We start from the raw sequence: 24,686 nt of genomic DNA, 5'->3' as shown, positions 1-24,686 counted from the left end.
CAACAAATGAGATTCCAAAAGATAATACCATCCTTCTTTCCATCTCCCACTACTAGATAGAGTAGATGTATATTTTCAACATTTCTTCTTGCAACCAATCACAGGCAGCACGGTGACCCAGTGGCTAGCGCTGTCGCCTCACAGCAAAAAGGTCCTGGGTTCGAAGCCCAGGGTTGTTCAACCTTGGGGGTCATTCCAGGTTGTCCTCTGTGTGGTGTTTGCATGTTCCCCCTGTGTCTGCGGTGGGTTTTCTGTGGGTGTTCCGGTTTCCCCCACCATCAAAAGAAACATGCAAGTTAGGGTTTATACTCTCTCTGTGCCCTGACCAAGGCAATGGGAAAAGAACTGGAGTTGGTCCCCGGGTGCAGCATGTAGGCAGCAGCCCCACTGCTCCTAGCTACAGAGATCACAGCTAGGGTGGGTTAATTTGCAGTAAATGAATTTCCCCAAGGGGCTTATTAAAGGAAACTTAATTCTAAAAAAAAAAAACCCAAACAAAAAAACCTATACCATTGGTAGAATTAAAATGGAACTCTTTTCACTGATGAACTGTATTAAGTTACATCATATCGCACTGCTCTGTGCAAGTACATCTGCTTATGCTTCTAGGCACATTTTCAGTGAAGTTTCTGGAATTATTGAATGTTTGTTTCAGGTCTTTAAACAATATACACCCTCCTTCAAGTGGTCTGAGGCTGATCAGACCCCAGCTTGTGTCCAGGTGACTAGCTAGTGACTTTGGCCTCCTAATAGCTTTCCCCTCTTGAGCCAAGCCGTCTTAGGCTCTTTCTGCTGCTTTGGTGGTGTTGTGGAAGGTTTTTTTCTTCCTGCCTCCCTCGATGCCCAAAATACTGAAAAATACTCTGGACAGGGATGGGCCTGCAAAGCCCTTGTATCTGACCTCTATTGGGAGACACCTTACTCTCCAACTGGCTTGCTGACAGTTGCTGACCAGTCCCTCATACTTGGCGAGCTTCCTTTCAAAGGCCTCTTCCAAGCAGTCTTCCGAGGGGGTCATTAGCTCCAGTAGGACTGTTTATCTGGTGGACTCAGACAGGGGAAGGATGTCCGCTTCTCATGGTGGTGGTCACGATGTGGTTGCCACTCAAGGTCAACTAACAGCTACCAGTCCCTTGCAGAGGCCAAGATGCCTGCAGATGTTTTTGTAGAGGGTCTTGGTTGCCCCCTGACTCAGAAGGTCATGGCATGCTTAGAGAGGTGGGCACGCTTGGCCCACTCAACTCCTTTGCTGATGGCTTCAGCGTTGACCTTCAAGACCTGATTGTGCCTCCTTTGATATCGTCCATCCCCAGTGCCTTTGAGCAGCAGCTCAGGATGTGAGATCAACACTTCGTCGACAAGGAGTGAGCACGATTATTGCAATACAAGTCTAATACTCTCAGAAGGTGAGATACACACTCCTATGGGTTGTTTTAATGCACTTTTGCTTTCACTCACAAATAACCCAAAATAATTATATCTGAGTCTTGCAGAAATACAGAAAGGCCTAGGTGCTGATATTGGCATTCTCTTCACCTTGTCGAAATGTCAGGTTTTCAGTGTGCAGGATATTCTGTGGACCGATTCATGTCAGTTTGACCCAAAACCAGTGAAATAATTTCTGCCAGTAATGTTACAGTCACCACCCTCTCTCGTTGGGTGCACTTTTGCCACTCTAATGAAAATGGAACCTTAAGTGGGACTGCTCACAAGAACTTACAAGTAATTGCAAGTATATGCAAGATATTCACAGAAATGGACTGCATTTCTCGAGAGCAACCGGCATTTATGCTGGACAAAAGTCAACAAGGGGAATATTTGTTGTGCACATTTTTGTGTCAAAGATATCCACGTCTTCCACTAGCAGAAATATGGCTTGACTAAGAAGCTAAAGCTGAACCAAGTAGTTCTTTACAGTAGACCTTTTTTGTCTCTGTATTCACTGACTGACACCGGTGCTGTATATGTACCTTACTGGAGAGATATACAAGTTAAAATGCTACATGTTACATTCATTACCAGAAAATGCTACCTGTACATGTACAGGTGCAATAGCTAGATCACAGCACCCAACCAATGCATAACCTCAGCGATTAGTAGCTGTCATCTATGTTGACAGATTTCTACTGTATATCATGGCTAGCTTAGACTGTCTTGCCTGGCACCCTAATAGTTCAGTTATCACTGGGCTAAGTTTTGCCTACTTTAGCTCAAGCAATTAAATTAAATATGACAGCCAGTTCTTCTGACTGCTACCGTGTTTGAGATTAAACGGAAGTATTTTATAAAATATCCATGTACAGTAGCTTTAACACTGAGAGTCATCTATGCAGGGAAAGTGTGTCACTGTAAATGTGTAACAAACATTTACAGCATCACTCAAATAAATATTGATCTTGTTGGACTAGATGCATAACGTTTTTTTCACCAGCGATTCATCCTAATACTGTTAACTGCAGTAGGCTCACAAATACACCTTTTGTCCAGAGCATGGATTGGGCAGAATGTCACCTGACTCCTGTTTGACTTTAGATTCCCCCTAAGACATATATTTGCAAGATGCTCAGTTGTCAATTTTGGGGAATGTAATCACTATTTTAGTTCAGTTTCCTGTACCTTTTGACATTTGAGATCAAATGCTCAGGATCAATCTTTATTTTGATTATCCCTCGGTAATGATAATATTAATGTGATACTTTATCTCTGAGGAAGATATCCCTATCCCCCATCCCAGTAGGGTTTCAGTGGCTTGCTTAAGGGAAACTTCAGTAAGATGATTTCTTGTCACTGGAGCTTTAATCAAGACCCTTGCTTGGCTTGAAGCATAGCCTCTTTGATCACTATTCCACTAAGCTGGTCTTTTTGATGATGAAGATATTGGTGTTCTAATCAACCACATGAACAATAGATAGATAATAGTCTGTCTCTCTTTGCTTCTACTTAAACCATTTTTAATTGTTGGTGCCAGTGAATATGCAGCTTATTCCTTTGTCAGAACAAGCATGATATTAGCAGTTTAAAGCGTTAAATCCTTTTCTTTTTTTCAGCTGGCAAGAAGTGTAGGCAGTAGCTTGATGCAGTTGTTATAGGTTTTTATGTGAATAAATGAGCTGGCGTGAACTTGTCTTGTATAGCTTCTTAAACATGTACTTAATCTGGCAGCAAGCTGCAGCAGTTTGGTGTTTGGGTTTGCTCCAAGTGCGTTGGAGTGTTGGACTACTTGTGTGCATGTGGGCCACCCGTTCACCTAAATACATCCCTGTATGCCAGAAATGTAACCAAACAGTTGAGTTGTGCATTTCAAGCAGAGTGAATGTGGTTATTTGTATTATAGGCGACCACATTTATTTTAATTTATTTTTCTGGTTTCGCTTAAATAGAGGAGATTTAAATTCTTGAAATAAATGTGGGGGAACAAATTAAGCTAGAGATGGAAGACTGAAACAATGAACGAAGGAGAAATGATCAAGGGAAGAAACAGTGATAGAACAGTAGTGTGGATGGCAGGCAGAACATCTGTGCAGTCGCTTTTAGTGCTGCGTGGGGATCACTTGTTCTGCTCTGGCCTGTGTTAAGACCAGCCCTGGGTTAAATCCAGCTTCCACTGCGGTGATCTTTGCCACCACTACACCTTTGTGGAAATTACACTTCAGCCTTATTACGTAAACAAATCACTCAATTGGCAGGCTGTAATTATGCAACTTTTTGTGTTTGAATGTTGACATATACATCTCCTTTTCCATTGCAAATGATGACTAAACTTGATGTTCAAAGGGCTATACATTGCAAAGTGCTGACCTATAATACAACTAAATGAGAAACACTTGTAACATGCCAAATCGCTATCAGATATATCCTATTTTACCTCTCTTTTGTACAAAAATAGGCCCCTGATGTCAACCCCTCTGAATGAACTTCCATAAGCCAGAGCAATGGTGTAAATATAGACAATGCAGACAGTGCTGTTGCACTGATTCAGATTGCCACCTTGGACATATGCCTGTGTTCAAAGGAGAACTCAGGATATGTTAGAAGATGGTACTATTTGCTATAAATGCCCTTGAAAAGGCAAACCCATCTCCATCATGGTTTTCTTTCTTTCCATTCCTTTTTTTTTGTAAAAAAAAAAAAGTCTGTCTATAACAAAATTATATGCTTATTCTACATAAAATATAAAAAACTAGAAATAAACTATAAAAACTTCAATTAAATTAATAATTTCTTTTGTTTGGTATTTTTGTCATATACAAATATGAAGTGATGATTGCTGGGTAATACCTATTTTGTTGTCCAATATCAAGTCTCTATTTGATCATGTGACAAGACGATACGATATAGATGCAAAATCTAAAAGTCAAGACTGACAAGCTAAGCACATCTTCAAGCCGAGCGAGCAGTCGTGCCTTTCAAACATAAAAGCAGCAGTAAGAAAAGACAAGAGAGAAAAGAACAGGGGGAGACAGTAGCAAAGCTCCCTAAATTAGATTCCTTTGGCTGTGGCACGACAAATTCCTTGTATATTCTTGTACTTGGCAATAAATACGATTCTGATTCAGATTTTTTTTATAAACAGTTGCCAGCCCACGGATGACTCTCCCTCCTAGCAGCAATGCAGCAGTTTGGCTGGCATCAGCCTCGCTGCCCTCAGCGGTGTGTCAACCATGGTAACGTTAGGATAGCAAATTAGTTCATTACTGTACCCAAAATGATGTACAAATGATTTACGCTGTAACACAACACTTGTGCAATAGAAGATGAATTGTAGTAATGACGCATTATTTCCTGTTTTGATTGTTACTTCTTTGGAAGGTTACAACACCAGCAACAACAATTTCGCCTGACATTTCAATCACGGAAATGAGCTGATGAATGCGTCTCTGTTCTATGAAGCCAACAGCAACAAGCCAGTGGTTAAACTGACTGCAGAAACAGTTTATTGATGTGAAAAATAAATTTGACGTTAGCTCCAGTCAGCAATGCATATTTACTGAAGTTATAGGCTAGTTATCTAGCAACTCACCTGTGATGTTTTTTTTAACCTACATACCGTCCCATTAACAGCTTTAGATATGTAAATATTCCTGCTATTGTTGATTGATTAGTTGACTTGTTGATTTGATTGACCATCTGTTTACGTTACTGCGTGTCAGAGCGCTATCCATGGTTCTGATAACTTTCTATTTGACCTCGCTACTTTCCGAATACAATAGCCTAAGTAACTCATTCGACTGTAAAATCCAACACATTGTTGGTAAAATATATATACACCTAATGGTGTGTTTGTGTGTGTGTGCTTCATAACTAGTAACTAGTGTGCACTAGGGCCTGTCATAATAGCATGCACCGGGGCCCTTCGTAACTACCTTACACCACTGATCCAGAGGCTCTCTGTTCGTTACTTCACATCTCCACATGGTGTAGAGTTTCACAGCACTTCTCTTCCTGCCCTAAACTTGACTTCAGTTTGGCTCCAGATATTGTTGTGCTCTTTGTGAAACATGATTGTGTCAATATTCAGGTTAGATGAGACACCAGCCTTTCTGATAAGTGCTTAACCACAAGGTAAACTTGGCGAGCAAGGGAGAGCAAACAGGCATACGAACTGACAGGCAGTAATTTTCAACCTTCTGTTACTGTGCATTTCAATGAGGCTGACGGATTAATGCCTTACTCCAGTAATGGGCTGCTCTGAGGAGCACCATTTAAGCTGGTTCTGCTTTATCAGTGGCTTGCTTATCGCATCAGTAATGGTCAATCACAAGCCTTGATCCATCTGTTTCCACATTTCCGCTATCTAAATGTCTATGGCTTGTATGGTCTTTTTCCGTAGGAAAAGCAGTTAAACTTTACAGCAGCAATGTGGTTTCCTGATTGAATGGCTGATGTTTTTCCCCAGTTGGAACATGACGGTTGAGCTGCAGGCTAGACGTTTAATAGCAGGTTTATTTTTTTGTTGATAGAGGTGTGTGTGTGTGCCAGTGTGTATGTGTTTGACATTCAAGCAGGCCTCCGGTTTTGTGACCTTTGACCCATAGACCTGGATGAGCACAATAGATCCACTCCCTGCTCCCATCCCTTTTCCCTCTCATAAGATAGACAATTGGCTGTGCTAATAACTTTTGATATCATTATTCTTATCCTTTTACATCCCATGTTTTCATGCAGCTTTAAGCTTTAGCTATTTTTTTAATCTTTATTGCAACATCATTCACTCTTGGGGGTGTGTTAGTGGGTGTAGCTCTGAGCTGCATCATGGTACAGTGTATGTAACCTTTTCTCTTGGTTGTAGCTTCCCTATTTGTCTGTTAGGTTTTTGTGCGTAGGGGTTTTGTGCTAACCTGGCTGGAATCAGCCTTTTTACTATAATTACATAGAAGCATTGGAGGCTATGGAACTAAACCTCGTGTCCTTGGGAGTGAAGGGATGTTGTGTCATGCCTACATACCAGTACTGTGTGTGACACACACACACACACACACACACACACACACACCCTGTCCAACACTTCAGCTGTATTTTGCAGTTTCTGCATCACCAATAGCAATTATTAAGTTGACACACCGTTCTTTGGACAAAAAGGTCTTTTCCCCTCATTTACAGCACCTGCCTTGATACAGTTGTGTATGCTTAGTTTAAACAAACATGTATCTATTCTGTAATTGATAGTTTTGGTATGTTAAACACTAGCTCTCACAATCTGGCCATGATTTATTTAGAGGTTTATCCAAGTTTACTCTCTCGGAAAAACGTTCAATTTATTATTCTGAAACAGTTCACTTGGCAAAAAGTTTAGCCAAGTTCATTTGTGTTGTTGAGGGAGTTAGTGAACATTCTCTTTCACTCCCATGGGAGTCCAATTTTGATTGTGGAGCCAATATTGTTCTGTCTGATAGCCTATTCACATTTATTTTCTCTGACCTGGATGAATACGTTTAATGCAGTATGCCCAGTCAAACCACTTTGTTGTCTGCCACCTAAAACATAACCCACTTCTGTTCAAGTTATTGTAAACCATACCAATATAGTACATAGAGAGCAAGAATGTCACTGTTGTATAGGAGGTAATGTCCTGTACTATAAAGGGGTGGTATTGTAACTGGACTGTGTGCTGAAGATTATGGGATATAGAGGTTTTTGTGTATGGCCTGTCTTCTTATTAAGTCATGAACATCTGTATTCTCGTTCTGTTTGACTTATTGGGGTCACAGTAAGGCCGTTGGCTTTTTGATGGTGCAGTGATCCTCTATAAAAGTAGTGTCCACTGTTATTTAAGCAGTCAACTGGCTCCACATAAGCTGGGTGTCTTTTAGCCTGTATTTGATCATCTGTGCCATATTACAGAGATTCAAATATTTTCTGGCTATTTGGAATGACTACAGCGTAAGCCCATACCCTGTTTTCAATACAGCTATTTAATAACGGGGTAATTAACATCAGATGATTTAGCCACAAAACACCTTAGATTTTGCTGTCCCCTATTTTCCAAAGGCTGGAACTGACCTCTATCCCGTTCTCAGTGAGATCTTACCTTTTATAAACTGCTTATTTAATTACTATCTGATCAACTAGATTACCAAAGAGGCCAAATATTCTCATGACATTTCAATGGCGTTTGGTGACACCTTGTATGATCAGTACTTCAAGCAGGCTATTGTCACATAAATGCATGCTACTGCGCCTCCAGGAGTATATAGTAGGTGTATTTGTGTGAGAGAAGGAGCCATGAAGACAGAGTTGAAAATAAATGTTCCTCTATGATAAATATTTGTTTTTCTCTCTGTTTGTAGATATTTGGTGATTATTACCATTTCCGGCATCGCAAGGTGGTGAAGAGATCGTTGTCAGACCACAGGGGGACACAAGTTCGTCTACAGCAAGAGCCCGAGGTAAGGTCCATCAGCAAGGCAGGTATATGTGCTAAGATGCCACTTAAATTAATCCCCTCGAGGACATGGTCTATTTCCTTGTCTCCTGCAAGGGAAGTCAGAATGTAGGGTCTGATTCGGCACAGTGCTTTTTGAGACGATATAGATTCAGATCTGAGTTGTCTAAATGATGTCAGCATGCTATGGACAGTGTAAGGTTGAGGGTTGTTGACATGGATGATGGCCTGTGTGTGGGCGATTTATGCTTGTGTATGAATGGTTATAGAAGAAGAGAATTGTATCTTGAATTTTGTGGGAGGAGATTTGATGTGCTTGTTGCTTACTATTCTGGGGGTTTTAATACCAAGGAATTCTTTAATAGCGAGGTCACTGTCCTTTGTCATTTGAAAGTAATAAGAATCGGGAATGAAAACAACAAATCAGAATGATGGAATAACATATAATTAGGGACACAGTAATTAATTGGGGGAATAGGAATTCTCTGCCTTCGATTAAAAAATAATGGGAACAAATTCAAGAAGTTGTTTCTTTGTAGGCTGTGATGAGAGTGGTGCTCTTTATGAAGCTGTATGTATATGTGTTAGATTTAATGTTAGCCTAACATGTACATTGCCTTCTAAAGCAAGCAGATAATCTGGAGATTTATGAGCCCAGTGATGGTGGTCAGTTATTAATAAATGGTTGATCAAGTAACAAATGTTAATACATTGCCTACCTACTGTAACAGTGGAATATCCAGACCTAACTTGTTGAGGGTTTAGTTTTTGATAGAAGTTCAAATTGTTGCCATCCAGTCTCTGATTTACTTAACAGGCAATTTTAAGCTAACATGCAGACAAATTTTATGCAGGCCAAAGTAAACGCTAGCCTAGCCATGTTTCATCTGCTGATAGCGGGTTTAGAAGGGTTGGACCCAGGTCGCTTGAATGTACTTTTGAGATGTTGTTGATCTAACTCAGCAAAACAGTAGTGAAGGAAGTTGCCTACTTACCATATTGTCCTGACTCTTAAGATATGTTTTTCTGATAAGAAAACTTGAAAAAAGGTAATTGTCTTAAATTCTGGGAAGAGGCTTTGAAAATGTAATTATGCTTCACAACAAGTGGTTACACTTATCAGCATCTATTACCAGTAAAGCATTGGTTCCCTTACTGACAGGAGAAGCCAGCCTACACAACAACACTGAGAGACAGAAATAGATAGAGTAGATCTAGTCATACCTTGAGAAAAGACCTGCTATATAGTAAAGTATGGTCAAGTAACCTGAGAAATGAAGAGGGGTTATGACAAATTGAAAAAATCATGACGGTCAGAGAAGCAGAGGCTGCTGTGACAGTATAATGTGCAGGGATTGCATTAACTGAGCATTTTCCATCATTTACTGAATTTTAAGAGTTGATGGATAATTCCAAATGCCATCCATCACCGAGACTGAATCGATATAAGGAATTGAGTTTGTTGGCTTTTTGAGAAAATTCTGGCTTATATTCCTGTCAATTACGGTGTGTATACTCTGTGTGTGAATATCGTGCAGCAGGTTTTGTTTATGATTAGGGCTGGGCAATATATTGAATACTGACAATATACTCAATGTATTTTTTTGCGGGATGCAAATTAAGATATACTTTATTAATCTCTATGGGGAAATTCATCCTCGATATTTAAACAGTCCTAGCTCTGTAGCTAGCCGTGGGTGGCCGCAGTGCAGTGCCCGGGGGCCAACTTCAGGTCTTCTTTCCTATTTCTTTGGTCAGGGGCACAGACCCTAACATGCCTTTGATGGTGGGAGGAAACCCAAGCATCTAGAGGAAACCCATGCAGACGCGGGGAAACCATACAAACTCCACACAGAAAGGACCTGGGGTTCGAACCCAGGACCTTCTTGCTGTGAGGCAACAGTGCTAACCACTGGGCCACCGTGCAGTTTGAACTACATTGATAATATTGCTTTTTTTGTCTAATGACTGCGCCTTTGGTTTCTTTTTTTCCTAATTTTTTTACATTGCAAAAATGGAACAGACAATCCAATAATCGAACAGTGCCTGAAACTGAGCCCCACTGGCCAAAAATGCACTGTAAGAGGTAAATGTAAAAAAAAATGGAAAGAGACACTGAGAAAAGTGGAGCTGAGCACCAGCCAGGCCAAAAACTGTACAACAAATGAAGATTGAGTAAAATGAACTCCCAGTCAGTGATACGGAATGGTTTGGTTTTAGATGAGCAACAAAGTACAGTCAGTTGCAAAGTGTCCTTTGAAAAGATGGTACCAAAAGCAGTACTACTCCAAATCTGTTCCATCATCTCGAACAACACCCTATGTTATATGAGTAAGTGTCAAACTCCAAAGGGGGATGTCCTATCACCAACACAAGGCAAGTTGCCCATGTGCCATTGAGGATGGCGAAAATGTGGCTCAAAACAAAAAGAGTGCATTGTGGGGAGAAATTACCGCTGTTGTTACCCATAACATAACAAATGACATAGTTCCTATTACTTTATTACGCTCTGTTACTGAGCCAGTATTCAATATTTTGTCGTTGCTGGACATTTTTGTTTATCTTTTTATGCTCTCACGCAATGAACCATTGTGGCATAAATTAATTTCCTTATATATTCATGTCAGGGATTTGCGTTGTATTAGATATGCCTTGCATGTGTCATCGACTTGAAATTTTAAGCAAGGATGCATGCTTTTACCTGAGCACTACCGTGTGTTGTACTGAAACTAAAGTTGTGCACATGCGGTTCAGATTATTGCTCAAAATAAAGGTTGTTGTTGGGGTACCCCGGTGACTCACCTGGTAGAGCGTGTACCACATAAGGCCGAGTCCTTACCGCAGCACCCTGGGTTCAAATCTGGCCCGGGCTCTTTGCTGCCTGCCTTTCCTGTCTCTCTTAGCTATTACTATCTAGTAAAAAAAAAAGGCGGAAAATGCACAAAAAAGAAAAAAAGGTTGTTGTTTAACCATAAAATAATTGTTCTGATTGAGAATACAGTCAAGCTATTCGGAATCAGAATACTTTATTCGCCCCCAAGGGGAAATTAGGTATAATAATTGTATATGCATGCATAAAAATATTGAGATTTATGTATTGTTTATCATCACAAAGCCTAAAAATATTGGAATAATATTTTCTAGCCATATTGCCTTGGCCCTATTTATGATTCATAAAACCTTTACAAGTAACTATCTTTGCTAAAGCATAATCAAAATGTAGCCTACTCTGTAGGTAGGCTAGGTAGGCTGCTAGAATTTAAAAAGTGCATTCAATATTGCCAACATGCAAGGTACCAGAATGCATAAACGACTTTTTTTTTTAATCTTTCCATAACTTTAAACACTTAGTTAAACAAAGCCCTAGGCCTGTTGTAATGTTGGTATTAAACCAGATTTTCCATACATAGGCCTACACAAATGCAATGCAAAATATGATATCAGTATACTTGAAAACAAATCCATCCATCCATCCATTATCTTAAACGCTTATCCTGCTGTCAGGATCGCGGGGATGCTGGAGCCTACTCCAGCAGTCGAGTAAAAATAGCTAGGATGTAATTTTTACAACCCTGTCTGTCAGTGATGGATCACGATAAATTGTAGCATAACCCCTGGTAATATGTTGTGTTGATGAAATGAAAGACTGTCATTGAGTGCTAGCAGTCAGAGAAGGGCATTACATGGTCCCAAAAGCATCCACTTTCAAGTGTTTGACAGGACAGCATGCCAATATGACATAAAAGACAATGAAGTGAAGGTTTGCCCATCACCAGAGTTTTGGATTTAGCCAAGCTAAAGAGCCGTATGTACTCACAACTGAGTTCAAAGTTGGCCTCTGTTCAGCCTGGCAGCCAAAATTGAGTTTTTTTTGTGCATATATGATTTAAATCTGATTGATTTTCTTTAATCTGTATGGCACAAAACACCACATGGAAAGAGCCCCCCCCCCCCCCCCCCGCGATCAAATTCTAAACACATTTCTTCGTGGATTTGTATGTGATTTAAATTGTATATCTATAGATGCACCTCAGTTTGACTGCTCAGATAGATCACAAGCATTTCCATTGTCCTTCCACTTCCAATATCTCAGAGATGGTGGGGTCATCTAATCCAATACTATAATAACCCCAATATGTCCAAAAAAATTCATTGAGTTATTTAAATAACTTTTTTTTTCTTACTCATAGAGTGCTCCACAATTTATCTATTTATTTATTTGTGGAGTTTTTTCCCCCCTTTTTCTCACAATTGTACTTTTGTACCCACTCTTCCAAGCCGTCCCGGTCGCTGCTCCAGCCCCTCTGCCAATCCAGGGAGGGCTGCAGACCACCACATACCTCCTCTGATACATGTGGAGTCGCCAGCTGTTTCTTTTCACCTGACAGTGAGGAGTTTCGCCAGGGGGACAGTGCGTGGGAGGATCACGAACAGGCGCCCCGATTGGCCAGAGGAGGCACTTGTGCAGCGACCAGGACACATACCCACATCCAGCTTCCCACCCACAGACATGGCCAACTGTGTTTCTAGGGACGCCCGACCAAGCCGGAGGTGACATGGGGATTCGAACTGGTGATCCCTGTGTTGGTAGGCAATGGAATAGACCACCACACCACCCAATGTGGCAATTTTTGCAGAGTAGGCCATAAAGGTGGATAGGTGTCCCATTAACAAACATCAGAAATCTCAAAATAAAAATATTTGTTTAGGAAAATGTTTCCTCTTGAAGATTTTCACTAAAATTAATGTTTGTAAAGTTAATATCTTTCGCTGAACGAGGTGACACAATGATGATTCAGCCTATTGGCCACTGATGAATAAATACCCTTGCATTTGCAGTAATGCAGAGAAATGCAAACGTGTCTGTGGCGACATTCCCGCTACATGTCCCAAGTGTCGCAAACGTAGTGATGTTTTTTTATGTCACCCAGCAGCAGTTGGTCCACCAGAGAGGATAGGCGGAACAAACGCTCCTGTGTTCTGGTGTTGTGGTAGACAAACTAGTTAGCTGTTTCAACATGACTCCTGGCAAGTGTATGCCAAAAAAGAGCGCAACTGTAATTTTTGCAATTGCCACTTTAAATTTGAAATGAGGGTTTATAGTTGTCTGCCTACTCTGCAGAACTGAATATCATAAGAGTATGTTTTCATGCTCCAGCATTTGAAATGGAAGGATACAGGATTTTTTCAAGTTGCACCTAATGCAAAGCTATGGCCCCAGCTAACTGGCTTGCTGATCATGCAGTAAAATTTATTTTTGTTTTACAAGCTACAGCAGAAGCGTACATATGCATCTTTTGAAAATTCAGGTCCCAGTGCTGCTCCATTTCAATGCCATTTACCTGTGCACTGGCAGTATCGCTTAACCTATGAGGTTTATCTGAGGTGCGATTATTGCTAGTTGAAAACTTTACCTATTTACCTGTGCATGTTTTATGTGATATGGCAGTCTAAAAGTAGGTTACTGTACAATTTTAACACATTTTACACCACTAGGGATATTCGATATTAGTTTCATTATCAAATCTGAGTTTGAGTTAAATAAACTGCTTATTACCTTGACCTCATAAACTCCATTGGCAAGCTTTTTATAAGTCCATCGACATGCTCGTGGCTGGAAGTGTGGGTGTGTGTGTGTGTGTGTGTGTGTGTGTGTGTGTGTGTGTGTGTGTGTGTGTGTGTGTGTGTGTGTGTGTGTGTGATGTTGTCTAAAACACTCATTCTACCCATCCTCATTGACACCTTTTCTGTTTCATTTCTCTCAGGGGGATGTAGCGGTTTTATGCTTGTGTGTAATTGAATGGAAGGAGATTTAGCAGAGGAAAAAAATTATTAGCATCTTGTATCAAATAAGATGTGCGAGTCTGAAAATTTAATGTTATATGAAAACATAATATTTTCTTTTAATTTAGTAAAAGGCATACTCCTCGTTGCCATACCTGTCCTATCTAGCTTGCATACAAATTCTGCAACCTCATTCCTCTGCTCTGCGAAGTTAGAGAACTATGTAGAGTAGTGTTTGGAGGATGCAATATTCTAATAGACTTGCAGTAAGCTCTGATTCCATTTAGCCTATTCAGGGAATAATCTATAAATCTGAATCTACTTAAGTTGCCGCTCTAAACCCCAATGACTTTCTTGCATCTACACACCTAACTTTGTAAAGGCTAGCTTTAGTAGTTCAGTAAATGATGCTGGCTTCTTGATGGGCCAGTAGATTCATTATGGCTGAGCCCCATGTTCTCCATCATAACCACTGACAGTACACTGGGTGAGAACATGGTTAATTATATAGTACATTAGTTTTTGGTCTGAATTGGGCCTCTGTGTTAGTGTTTACTGTAGAATATATCACAATTGTTACGGCATACTCTGCATTGGTAAATGTAATTTTCACATGTTCAAATGTTGTGTTACAAAAAGCTGTGATTTATAAGTATTGTTTAAGATAGCAGCAGTTTTATGAAGAAAACAATTGTCCTGCAAATCCACACAAGCATGGCACTGAACTAAATAGTCCATATTATTCCAGTATTCCATGTTGCAAAAAAGTACATGGAAGGTACAAGCAATTAATACAAATCTTGTTAATGAGCCTGTTGAATAATTTCATATTTTGTAGGAACTTAAATTACAGTAAATTAAATTGAATGACAGTACATTTAACTAACAGGGAAATCTTGTTTTACGAAAGTATTTTCCCTTGTTTGATTTGACTGAAATGCCCTGGCAGGAAAAATATAATATATTTTTTCTCAAAATCACTGTGCAGTGCAGGCATAGAGCAAGATAGAGGTAAAAGGGAGAACATTCAGCTAGCATCCACAGGGCAAGGAGCCAAACCTTTGGCTCTCATTTATCGCCCTTTTTAATGGATGCCTGAGACAACCCACAGCAATCTGGCCTTTCTTTTTGCCTTTTACCTTTGTGCTGATAGGTGAACTGGTGCGTCTGACAAATGTTCCCCAGATATAGTCTTATATGGGTCTTTCAGGAATCGGCTCCTTATGCTTACCTGATCTTATTTGACACAACTGCATTTTCACATTCACATTATTTTTCGATTATTCTTAACTCTCACAAATGATTTAACAGCTGGTCAAAATGTCATTGCCAACCTTGGACACTTCATTTAACATTGTGAATATGCATCACGGACATGTAAAAACCACAATGAGAACAGTATGAAAGGTACCACAACAGCTCTGGGAATACTAGGGAGCATGCATCTGAGAGAGAGAATACATTGGTCTACAATCAGAATACTGTTCTAACTTGTAGGATAATATCAAGCTAGACATGCCCTGAAAATGTAAATAGATAACAGAAATGCTAGCAGCACAAAGCCGTTATTAATGTCTTGCACACCCATGCATCCGCCCACCCACAGATAACCTATCTATGTACTTACCTATAGCTTATCAAATGACCTACACCTGCAACATCGACAGTTAGCATAGTTATTACCACTGCTCATTACATAATAATTATCAGTCACCTGGACATACATCTCTCCACTTGTCATTGGACATTTATTTTTTTATTCATTTCCCTTTGTTAAATCAAACCAATTGTTCTATTCTTCCATAAATGTAATGACGTCCTGTAAAATGGTGAGGCATCCAACTTGAGTTGACTTGTCTTTTGAAGCCCCTGATATGAGCCTTAGTTCGCTGTTCACACACAGCTAACCTAAACCTTTGGCTTGCTTCACTTTGGAGGGCCATAAAAGATTGCTCAATGTTGGATAGAAAAAGCATTGCTTTTCCAAAGTTACAGCTTTCACTGGACAAAAGAAAGTTTGGGAATCCTGGCCCCAAATTTCACTGGCCTGGTTTTCATGCTGTGTGGCCACAGGGAGCAGGTGCAGGTTGGGAAAAGTGTGTGTGTGTGTGTGTGTGTGTGTGTGTGTGTGTGTGTGTGTGTGTGTGTGTGTGTGTGTGTGTGTGTGTGTGTGTGTGTGTGTGTGTGTGTGTGTGTGTGTGTGTGTGTGTGTGTGTGTGTGTGTGTGTGTGTGTGCGTGTGTGTGTGTGTGTGTGTGTGCATGCATGCGCGTGTGCATGTGTGTGTGCTGCCCGCTTTATCACGTCCACTCACAACAGAACTGGCACACCTCCCTCAACTCCCCCTTTGGGATTTCCTTTCCCTCCTCAGCTCAGTTTCCTGTTGTTGAATTCCTTTTCTCCCGGAGCACCTCAGAGAAAGTAGAGCTGAACAGTGCCAGGTCCTCCTGCATCAGCGAAGGTCAACTTGTCAGTCCCTCCAAAAGTTTGGTTTTTTGTATTCCTTAAAACATTTCAGCAAAAGTTACAAAGCATACCCCCCAGGTTTTCCCTATAAATCCTCTCACATCCAGACTTGAACACATGTTGATAATTTCAAGGGAATAAATAGCCTGATCAAAGCACTCAACAAGCAGCTCTTTGCAGAACTTACTCATGTTTTCATTGGCCCCTAATGTTTTTTTCTAGATTACATTTTTCTTTCTTAATGATGAAATATTTCAGGAAACCTCCAAAAAAAGAGAAAAATTTAATTATCAAAATTAAAAATTAACTGGTCTGCAGCCTGAATTTCAGACAAATGTAGTAAACATTAGTTTCTGAAAAATCAAAAATTGCTCACCAGAAACCTCTGTCACAACTTATACAGTCTATTGGTAGATTGAGGAAATCCAAAGCTTGGGCCCAAATGCTCTCTATCTTTGTAATGGAACGCTCTCTTTTTCATTGTTGATTATCCAAACTATACCATTGTCATTAATACAGCATAGATAGAAGTAGCCGTAACATAATAAAGCAATGACATCAGTGCAGATGCCACAGCTGCTGAATGGCAATGTCATTCTTGCTGATTTTTTTTTTTGTGTTTGTGCCATTTGGTGACAGAGGTAGTACATTAGGCTTATATTTGTATCATGGCAAAATAAAGGGTGCAGTGAACAAAGCTGGGGAGAGCTCAAGTCTCCTCTTTTCGACAGAAACATTAACTGTGTGTGAATATTAACTAAGTTCTGCGTGCAAATGATCCAGATAGAGTGGGAAAAGAACTCAGATTTCCATCTTCTGGCATCATTTATAAGGGAGATACTATCTACTAACTGCTGTGCACTGTTCTGTTCTATCCCAGACATTCTATTTAAGAATTCTCTGAGACTTTATTTGTTAACTACTTTTAAACAGACTAAATTGTCTAAATTTGCAGGAGAAGCATTTTCAGGAATTGGGTGGCTAAACAAACTGAAGTGCCATTGTTACAATCTTGATAAAAGGAATCGGGGTTTGCCGATATTATCTGTTTGAGCTGCAATTTTGAAACAAAAAGTTAAGGCTCCGTTTACACTTATTGTTATTCTGTATGGAGAACACATCTTTTACAGGAAACTTGGTTGTTAAAGCTATAATGCTGAAGATTTACATACAAACAAATGTCCTTTTCGATACAATCTCTTACGAGTGTATTTGAGACAGTAACCAATCCATCAGATTATCGCTTTTGTGTTTATTGTGTCATGGTACTTTCCCGAGTAAAATTATATGGATTATAGCATTTTACATCTTCCCCTTAGCAGTCAAATGAGGAAAAAAAAAGGCCGTGAACTTGAAGTAAAAGTAACGTTGGTATGGCCGACAGCCTGATAAGGCAAACCAAAATTTTTGTTCAGCCATGTTTTTGGATTCCCCCCTCCTCCCCCCCCGTTCTCACCAATTGTACTTTGCCAATTACGCCACTCTTCCAAGCTGTCCCAGTCACTGCTCCACCCCCTCTGCCAATCCAGGGAGGGCTGCAGACTACCACATGCTTCCTCTGAGACATGTGGAGTCGCCAGCGGCTTCTTTTCACTTGACAGTGAGGAGTTTCGCCAGGGAGACATAGAGCATGGGAGGATCACATTATTCCCCCCAGTTCCCGCTCCCCCCTGAACGACCAGAGGGGGAGCAGGAAGGCGCTAGTGCAGCGACCAGTACACATACCCACATCTGGCTATACCCACAACCGGCTTCCCACCCGCAGACACAGCCAATTGTGTCTGTAGGGATGCCCGACCAAGATGGAGGTAACATGGGGATTCGAACCGACAATCCCCATGTTGGTAGGCAACGAAATAGACTGCCATGCTACCTGGACGCCCGGTAATTTGTTCTCTGTCATAAGGAATAGATCTCTAGGATTTGGATTGCTCAAAATTCAATGCAATTCACTTCATAGAGATCTTAACTTCAATCGCCTTCACAGTAAGGCAAGGCTGATGATGCAAAATTTGATTGAGCACTTGGCCATTTACTGACATTGTTTGAAGTTGATTTTTAGTAGAACAGTGACCTCGAGTTGCTTTTTTTGTCAAATCTTCTAGAAACATTGTTTCCATTGTCATACTTAATAAACAAATGGCAGCTGTCAATCTTAACTCTAATTTATAACTTAAATTACAGTTGAAAAAGAGAAAATACTTTAGTACGTATCCTCTATTTACTAATGTAGGACCTGTGTGTTTAAGTGTCAACAGTAATTTCAAAGTGTTTGTGCAAGTGACTGTAAACCTCATAGTGGTGATGAATATTTTATACCCCACTGAAACTACTTTTTGGAAGTAACTGCCAACACATTTTGATTGACTGATTTAGCCTCTGGGTGGTTGGATTAGTTTATTTATTAACAAACCTGAACATCTTACTCCAACCATCTCAATATATGTTTCAATAAGGTTGTTACAATAACAAAATTTAGGAAAAAAGTATTAGTCAATTTTGCCATTTCGTGATGGATGGTAATTTCGGACAGTTTTCCATAACATTAGTATAACTGAAATTAAAAATAAGTCGAAATAAAAATGGTGTCACTGAGTCCATTGTAACAACTATTTTCTAAAGAATGGGGCAGCCAGGCATGATCTTGATCTGCTTGCCTTTCTGGGGGTGCTTGAACTGTGGCTAAATGGTGGTGTAGGCAGCCATGTTAATGACTTGTTTCCAGAGTGTTTGCATTGCTTTCTGTGGTGCAGTTATAGAGGTCATCCAGGGCTTTTTTGCAGCATTGTAATGGTAGCTCAAAGGGAAGAGTAACACTGTGCGTGGAGCCTGACATTTGCACAGAGTACCAGGGATCAGTCCATCATGTCCCCACCATGCTTAAATGCCCTCGAGGAAGATGCTGAAAGTCTCGCAGCCCCAGATGCTGTTCCCATGCCAACCCAGAATCAGCAAGTGAATAGACATGCCCACTCACATCTGTGAAGTATCCCATAATTCTTAACGTTGTTATAAAACTGTAAGTTGGAAAAAGGCACACCTCCTGATGTAGTGGGCAGTGCAATCCCACCATTGTTTATCACAGCAGAACACTGTTTTTCATGACCCCCCCCCATGCCTCTTTTGTGGTCATAGCTCAGTGAGGTCTGATGAGCATAAAGCATATGAGAAAACTGGAACAGGAGAAAACACACACTGACTGCCCTGTGTTCCATGGTTAGAATGACATAAGAGACAAAATGGAATGTTATCTGACAGGAAACCACATGGGCTGGTGCATAATGAAGTTTAATTAGGATGCTACGTGCAACCAAATCTTTGTCAGTCTGGTCTTAAATAAACCCCTTCTTTCAGTAGTGCTATTTTTTTCGCAGATTGACAGAATGACTGCATGTAAATCCTCCCGCATATTGCTGTGCTGTGCCATGCTGTCATGGTCCACTATTGGAAGTAGCTGTATTCACCGTACTGTGGATGCATCTGCGCTACTACATTTTTTTTACTTGTTAAAGGAGCCACCACAAACTCATTACACATCTGGAACTTGATGTATTCATTTCCCCCTGCATATATACCATATTTTTCTCTATGTAATGTTTCATTCAGATTTTGTTTTTTTGTTTTTTGTGCGAAGCTACTAGAATGACTTTCATACTATTTATTCCTCCTCCTCTGCATCTGTTGATCTGCAGAGGGGAAGAGAGAGCTACTGTATGCTGTAGTTGTCCTTCATGTCTGGTGCTCTGTCCTTGCGGCAGTCTTCTGTCCTGTGATGGCTGCTTCTTTGACTTACTTTTTCCCCCCTCTTGCCCTCCAGTAACCAAGAAACTGTAGAGGAAGTACACTATGGCACATGCTTATTTTCACTGTAGCCTGTCTCTGTCAGCATTTCATAGAACAGTCTCCACAGCAGGATAGTTTCCTACTTGCTGTAGACTAGCTTATTGTTGTGTTTTATTTGGCTTTGCATTTGTGTATGTGTGTCAGTGTGTGTGGCTGTGCGCATAAACACAAGCACGTTCATATATTTGTGTGTACATGTTTGTGTGTGCATGTAAATGTGCTAAAGACTGGCTCATGTGTCCCAATCAAGAGTTTTAATTGGTCTCAGACTGCTCCGACATTTGTTAGCCATACTCATTAACGAGCAGGCCATGGTGGCCATGTGCCTTTAATTTCTCTCTTGTCGGATGTCATCCTACTGTGAATTGGGATCTCTATTAATTCAGTTGATGCTTCAAGAGTCATTTCCTGCACATCATTATTGCCTTTGCTAATGGTTTTTCTATACCATCTTTGCAAGTAATGGTTTCTGCTCCTCTTTGTTCATACTCACTGCCTTTGGCACTTTGAATATCACCTCAACATCTTGCTGACATTACTAATATCTTTGTCTTTGTGTAATTTCCTCCTAGGTGTTGTCAGCAGAGCAGCAGGTGGTGAAGAGAAGGAAAAAGAGGGACATTTATGAGGAGCCTTCAGACCCGAAGTTCAGAGACCAGTGGTATCTCGTAAGTATGGACTCACCTACACAGACCTGGTTAATTGCAACAAGGGAATAGGGGTGGGTGAGGGATTCACAGGGAGCCATTGAGTTGCACTTTTTGTTTTATTTTTATTTATTTTTATACCTTTTTTATTAGATAGTGATAGTGGAGGCAGACAGGAAATAGAGAAAGAGAGAGAGGGGTATGACATGCAACAAAGGTGGCCATGTGGTATGTGACCATGTGGCCATGTGGTATGCACTGTAACCATTTGGCTAAGGAGGCGCCCCATGAGTTGCACTATTATTTGAAAAGGAAATAACATTGGAAGTCATTCATCATCACAGTTTAATCTGTCTGCCCACCCAAAGTCAATAAACATTATTCAATTCAAGGCCCTGTGATGTATACCCCGTTAAAAAGATGGGGCCGTTGTGAATACATGCAGCCTTTGTTTGAAAGGTTGTATGCGTTTGTGTTTCAAGTTTGCTGAGCAAGCATGAATTACAATAGATGCAACTTAAGCAATCTGTTTTATGAGTAGCATGATTACATATTTCGGCTCTTAAATTTTGAATCCAAGACTTTGATTTATGTTAATCCTCGGTGTGACAACAAAGAAAAGCAATAACAAAAAAAACTGAATCAAGTTGGTGCACTCTTGAGTTCAGCTGATTGGTTGACATTTTACTTTGATAATGCTAGTGACACATCGGTCTATTAAAAGTGGCAGAATAATGACAAACAACTTCTGAAAATTTCTGTTAAGCTGTATGGTTCTTTCAGTTACTGTGAATGTGCTCCAGGCAGTAAGTTGATGGTGATGCAGAGCAAGAAGACTTGCATCACTGATTGCTGAAAAGGCCTTTGCACTTACAGAGATAAACCCATTTCCCTGATACCCTAGAGCTGTAAGTTGCTTGTTTTAAAGGGGAATCATGTGCGATGAATTCCAGCACCTGCCGTTACTATTGTAACCAGGTGCTGTGTATTTATACCAGACCTTCACAGTGGTTACACCAAGTTTAGGTGGGATTTGAATGGATTTAAGTGATATCACTTATCAATACTACCGATGGATACTCCATGTCTCTGCAATATTGGCATGTTTTTAAAACAGTTAAGACTGTGACCCATTGACACTTTTTAATTACTTATCACAACATTTGTTTCAATGTATATTCAGTCAAGATCAAATGAATACGTCAGTGCTTGTAGTCTTGGCTAAAAATGAATTCATCAGCATTAGGGTTGGGAATCTTTGATTCAGTTACGATTCAGGGTGCCAGTATTCACTAATGAATCAATTCTTGATGCATCATAATGCATTTTAATTATTATTTCATGTCATTATTATTTTCTTACTGTGGCTATTGTAGAATTATCACGCAATCTGTGTTTGAAGTAGGCAGTGTTGTTATTAGACATTTTGCCACTCTTGGCAGGATACAATTTTGCCGCGCAACATGATTTTTTTTACATTTTTTTTATTATTATTTTAGTTTGAACACAGCTAATGAGAGAAAGCACAAACCTGTACACTTCAAAAATACCATATATAGAGTGCACATAGCTGGTCTAAAATAAGGAATACAATTGCAAACTGAAGCTATTTCAACACTAAAATGGTCCAGCGAGTAGTGTACTCATAACTCATCAAACACAGTCCCATTTATTATTTCTCACAACTACACAAATACAGCTTCGGCTTACATGCTGAATCCATTATTACACATTCATTAGATTAAAGCCAAGCACACAGAGTTGTTTAACAGAGATATATAGCCTACTTATAGCCAACCAAATATAATTGTTCAGCACACACCACCAAAACACATTTAGTTTTAATGAGTAAAAAAAAATCCCCCCTTTTCAAAGGTCGACTTATCTGGCCTTCTTGGATTCAAAGATCTTCACAGTATCAGATATATTGATCTTCTGTGCCAACTCAAGCTCATGGAAATAGTGGGCAATCCATTCAATTGTTCATGTGTCACTGTAGTACGTAGGTAATTTTTGATTACCTTAAACTTGGAAAAGCTACGTTCTTGAGCAGCTGCAATAACTGGGAGAGTTAGTACCATTCGTAAGGCCACAAAGGTGTTTGGAAAACCAGATGCCATATATACATGGGCATGTATTTGAGTGTTTAGCTCCGGTTTCAAATAGTCTGCTCAAAGCACTCAGCTCTTGAAACAGTTCTTGTCCATCAATATCCTTTGTATTACCATGCATTGAGGCCCACTCAAGCGTTGTGCATTCTTTGAGTGCTGTTGTTGTTGTTGTTGTTTCCTTGTTCTTCATAAATGGAATTTCATGTAAGACTCCAAAGATTTTTCTATGCTCTTGGAGCTGGGACAGACACTCCTCCACCGACTTTATGGCAAATTCACGTATTTGGTTGAAGAACGCTACTATTTTTTTATTTAGAGTCGATGACGGGCTAAAACAGGCCTCTGTGTCCATCTCCTCTGCCAACACTTTGGCACTGTCAAGCACTCTCTCAAAGGAGTTGTCTGTGCGAAAAGGGCAAAGGAATTATTTTGTTGAATTAAATCATTGCAAATTGCTACAAATTAACATTTATAGACTGTAGTTGCTTGCTGGTAATGTCAATCTCATAGAGAATATTATACCAGAAAGCAAGGGAGCACATAAATGTGTACATCTTGATTTTGGTGGCGATTCCTCTTGGTTTTTGTGCCACAAGCCCCAGTGAGAGACTAACAGCATTTGCAATTCACAAGAGTGCATTGTATACTTCTTCAAGTTGATAACAGATAGGTTTGACATCCTCAGTTCTACTTTCTCATCTTGTAGCACTGAGAGGTTTGACTGTTGGTCAGTGCCCCCCTTGTTGTACATGCTCTTAAAGCACTTCCCTCTGAGTGGTAAAGGCAGATTTGTAAATCTCTTTTACCAAAAAGTCTACAGTCTGAAGACAGCATGACAGCATCGTTATCAACAAATTGAGAGATTGAGCGGGTGAGGCTTATGGTGTGGCCCAGACAAATCATGCTCTCCCGAGGGGCTAATTTCCATCCATCCATTCATCCATCCATTATCCAAGCTGCTTATCCTACTTAGGGTCGCGGGATGCTGGAGTCTATCCTAGCAGTAATTGGGCAGCAGGCCGCCAGTCCATCACAGGGCTGACACACTCACACCTAGGGACAATTTAGTACAGCTGATTCACCTGACCTATATGTCTTTGGATTGTGGGGGGAAACCAGAGCACCCAGAGGAAACCCACGCAGACATGGGAGAACATGCACACTCCACACAGAGGACGATCTGGGATGACCCCCAAGGTTGGACAACCCTGGGGTTCGAACCCAGGACATTATTGCTGCGAGGCGACTGCGCTAACCACTGCACCACCGTGCAACCAGGGGCTAATTTGACACTCATAAAGACAATGGTGATTTTTGACCAAGAGTCAAGCTGAATGCCGAGAACACAATACTTACAGTGATTTCTCTTTGCTATCAACCAGTTTTCTGGTGGTCTGTTGACAGTCATAGGAGCGTTTGCTTTGAATGATGATAAAAGAACCAAGATCCTTGGCATTGTTGCTTTTTAACTAAGTGTAGAGGACATCTGCATTCTCACAATACCATCTATCCTGCAAAGGGAACCGTTCAGTTTTCATTGAGGAAGAAATGGACTGGTATTATAAAAGTTGCCGAGCAAATATTTTCTCTTAGATGCCTTATTCAAACACCCACTCTTCATCTATATGCCTTGAATGATTGTTTTAATGTTTTTCAAGCATGCCGGGTTTCACACCTAAAATATGTTGTCTGCCAGCAAAGAAGTGTCTTTCAGATGGTTAGTCTCAAATTCTAATATCTGTTGGCTTTCTCTATTCTCAGTACAATGGAAACCACCGTGACCTAAATGCCAAGGGTGCATGGGAGTTGGGCTACACAGGGAAAGGGGTAGTGGTGTCTATCTTGGATGATGGGATAGAAAAAAACCACCCTGACCTGGAACAAAACTATGTGAGTATCACCACCATACACAAGGAAAGCATCAAACTGGCGGCAACTGACTCTTACAGCTTAT

General features: G+C 40.4%; 1 protein-coding gene and 1 pseudogene across 1 annotated transcript in view; both read left to right on the top strand.

Moving 5' to 3' along the window:
- The window catches only part of furina (furin (paired basic amino acid cleaving enzyme) a), a 120,372-nt gene that overhangs the window by 52,877 nt on the left and 42,809 nt on the right, over nucleotides 1–24,686 (top strand). The window contains exons 3-5 of the mRNA XM_056278306.1: nucleotides 7,788–7,886; nucleotides 20,547–20,642; nucleotides 24,494–24,622. Of these exons, the coding sequence (XP_056134281.1) occupies nucleotides 7,788–7,886; nucleotides 20,547–20,642; nucleotides 24,494–24,622 (324 nt within the window). The remainder of the gene's footprint in view (nucleotides 1–7,787; nucleotides 7,887–20,546; nucleotides 20,643–24,493; nucleotides 24,623–24,686) is intronic.
- Nucleotides 13,221–13,343, top strand: LOC130112169 (U4 spliceosomal RNA; annotated as a pseudogene).

The sequence above is a fragment of the Lampris incognitus genome, chromosome 4, assembly GCF_029633865.1.
Source record: "Lampris incognitus isolate fLamInc1 chromosome 4, fLamInc1.hap2, whole genome shotgun sequence".
In the NCBI taxonomy this organism is placed as follows: domain Eukaryota; kingdom Metazoa; phylum Chordata; class Actinopteri; order Lampriformes; family Lampridae; genus Lampris; species Lampris incognitus.
This window is presented reverse-complemented; position numbering and strand designations above follow the sequence as displayed.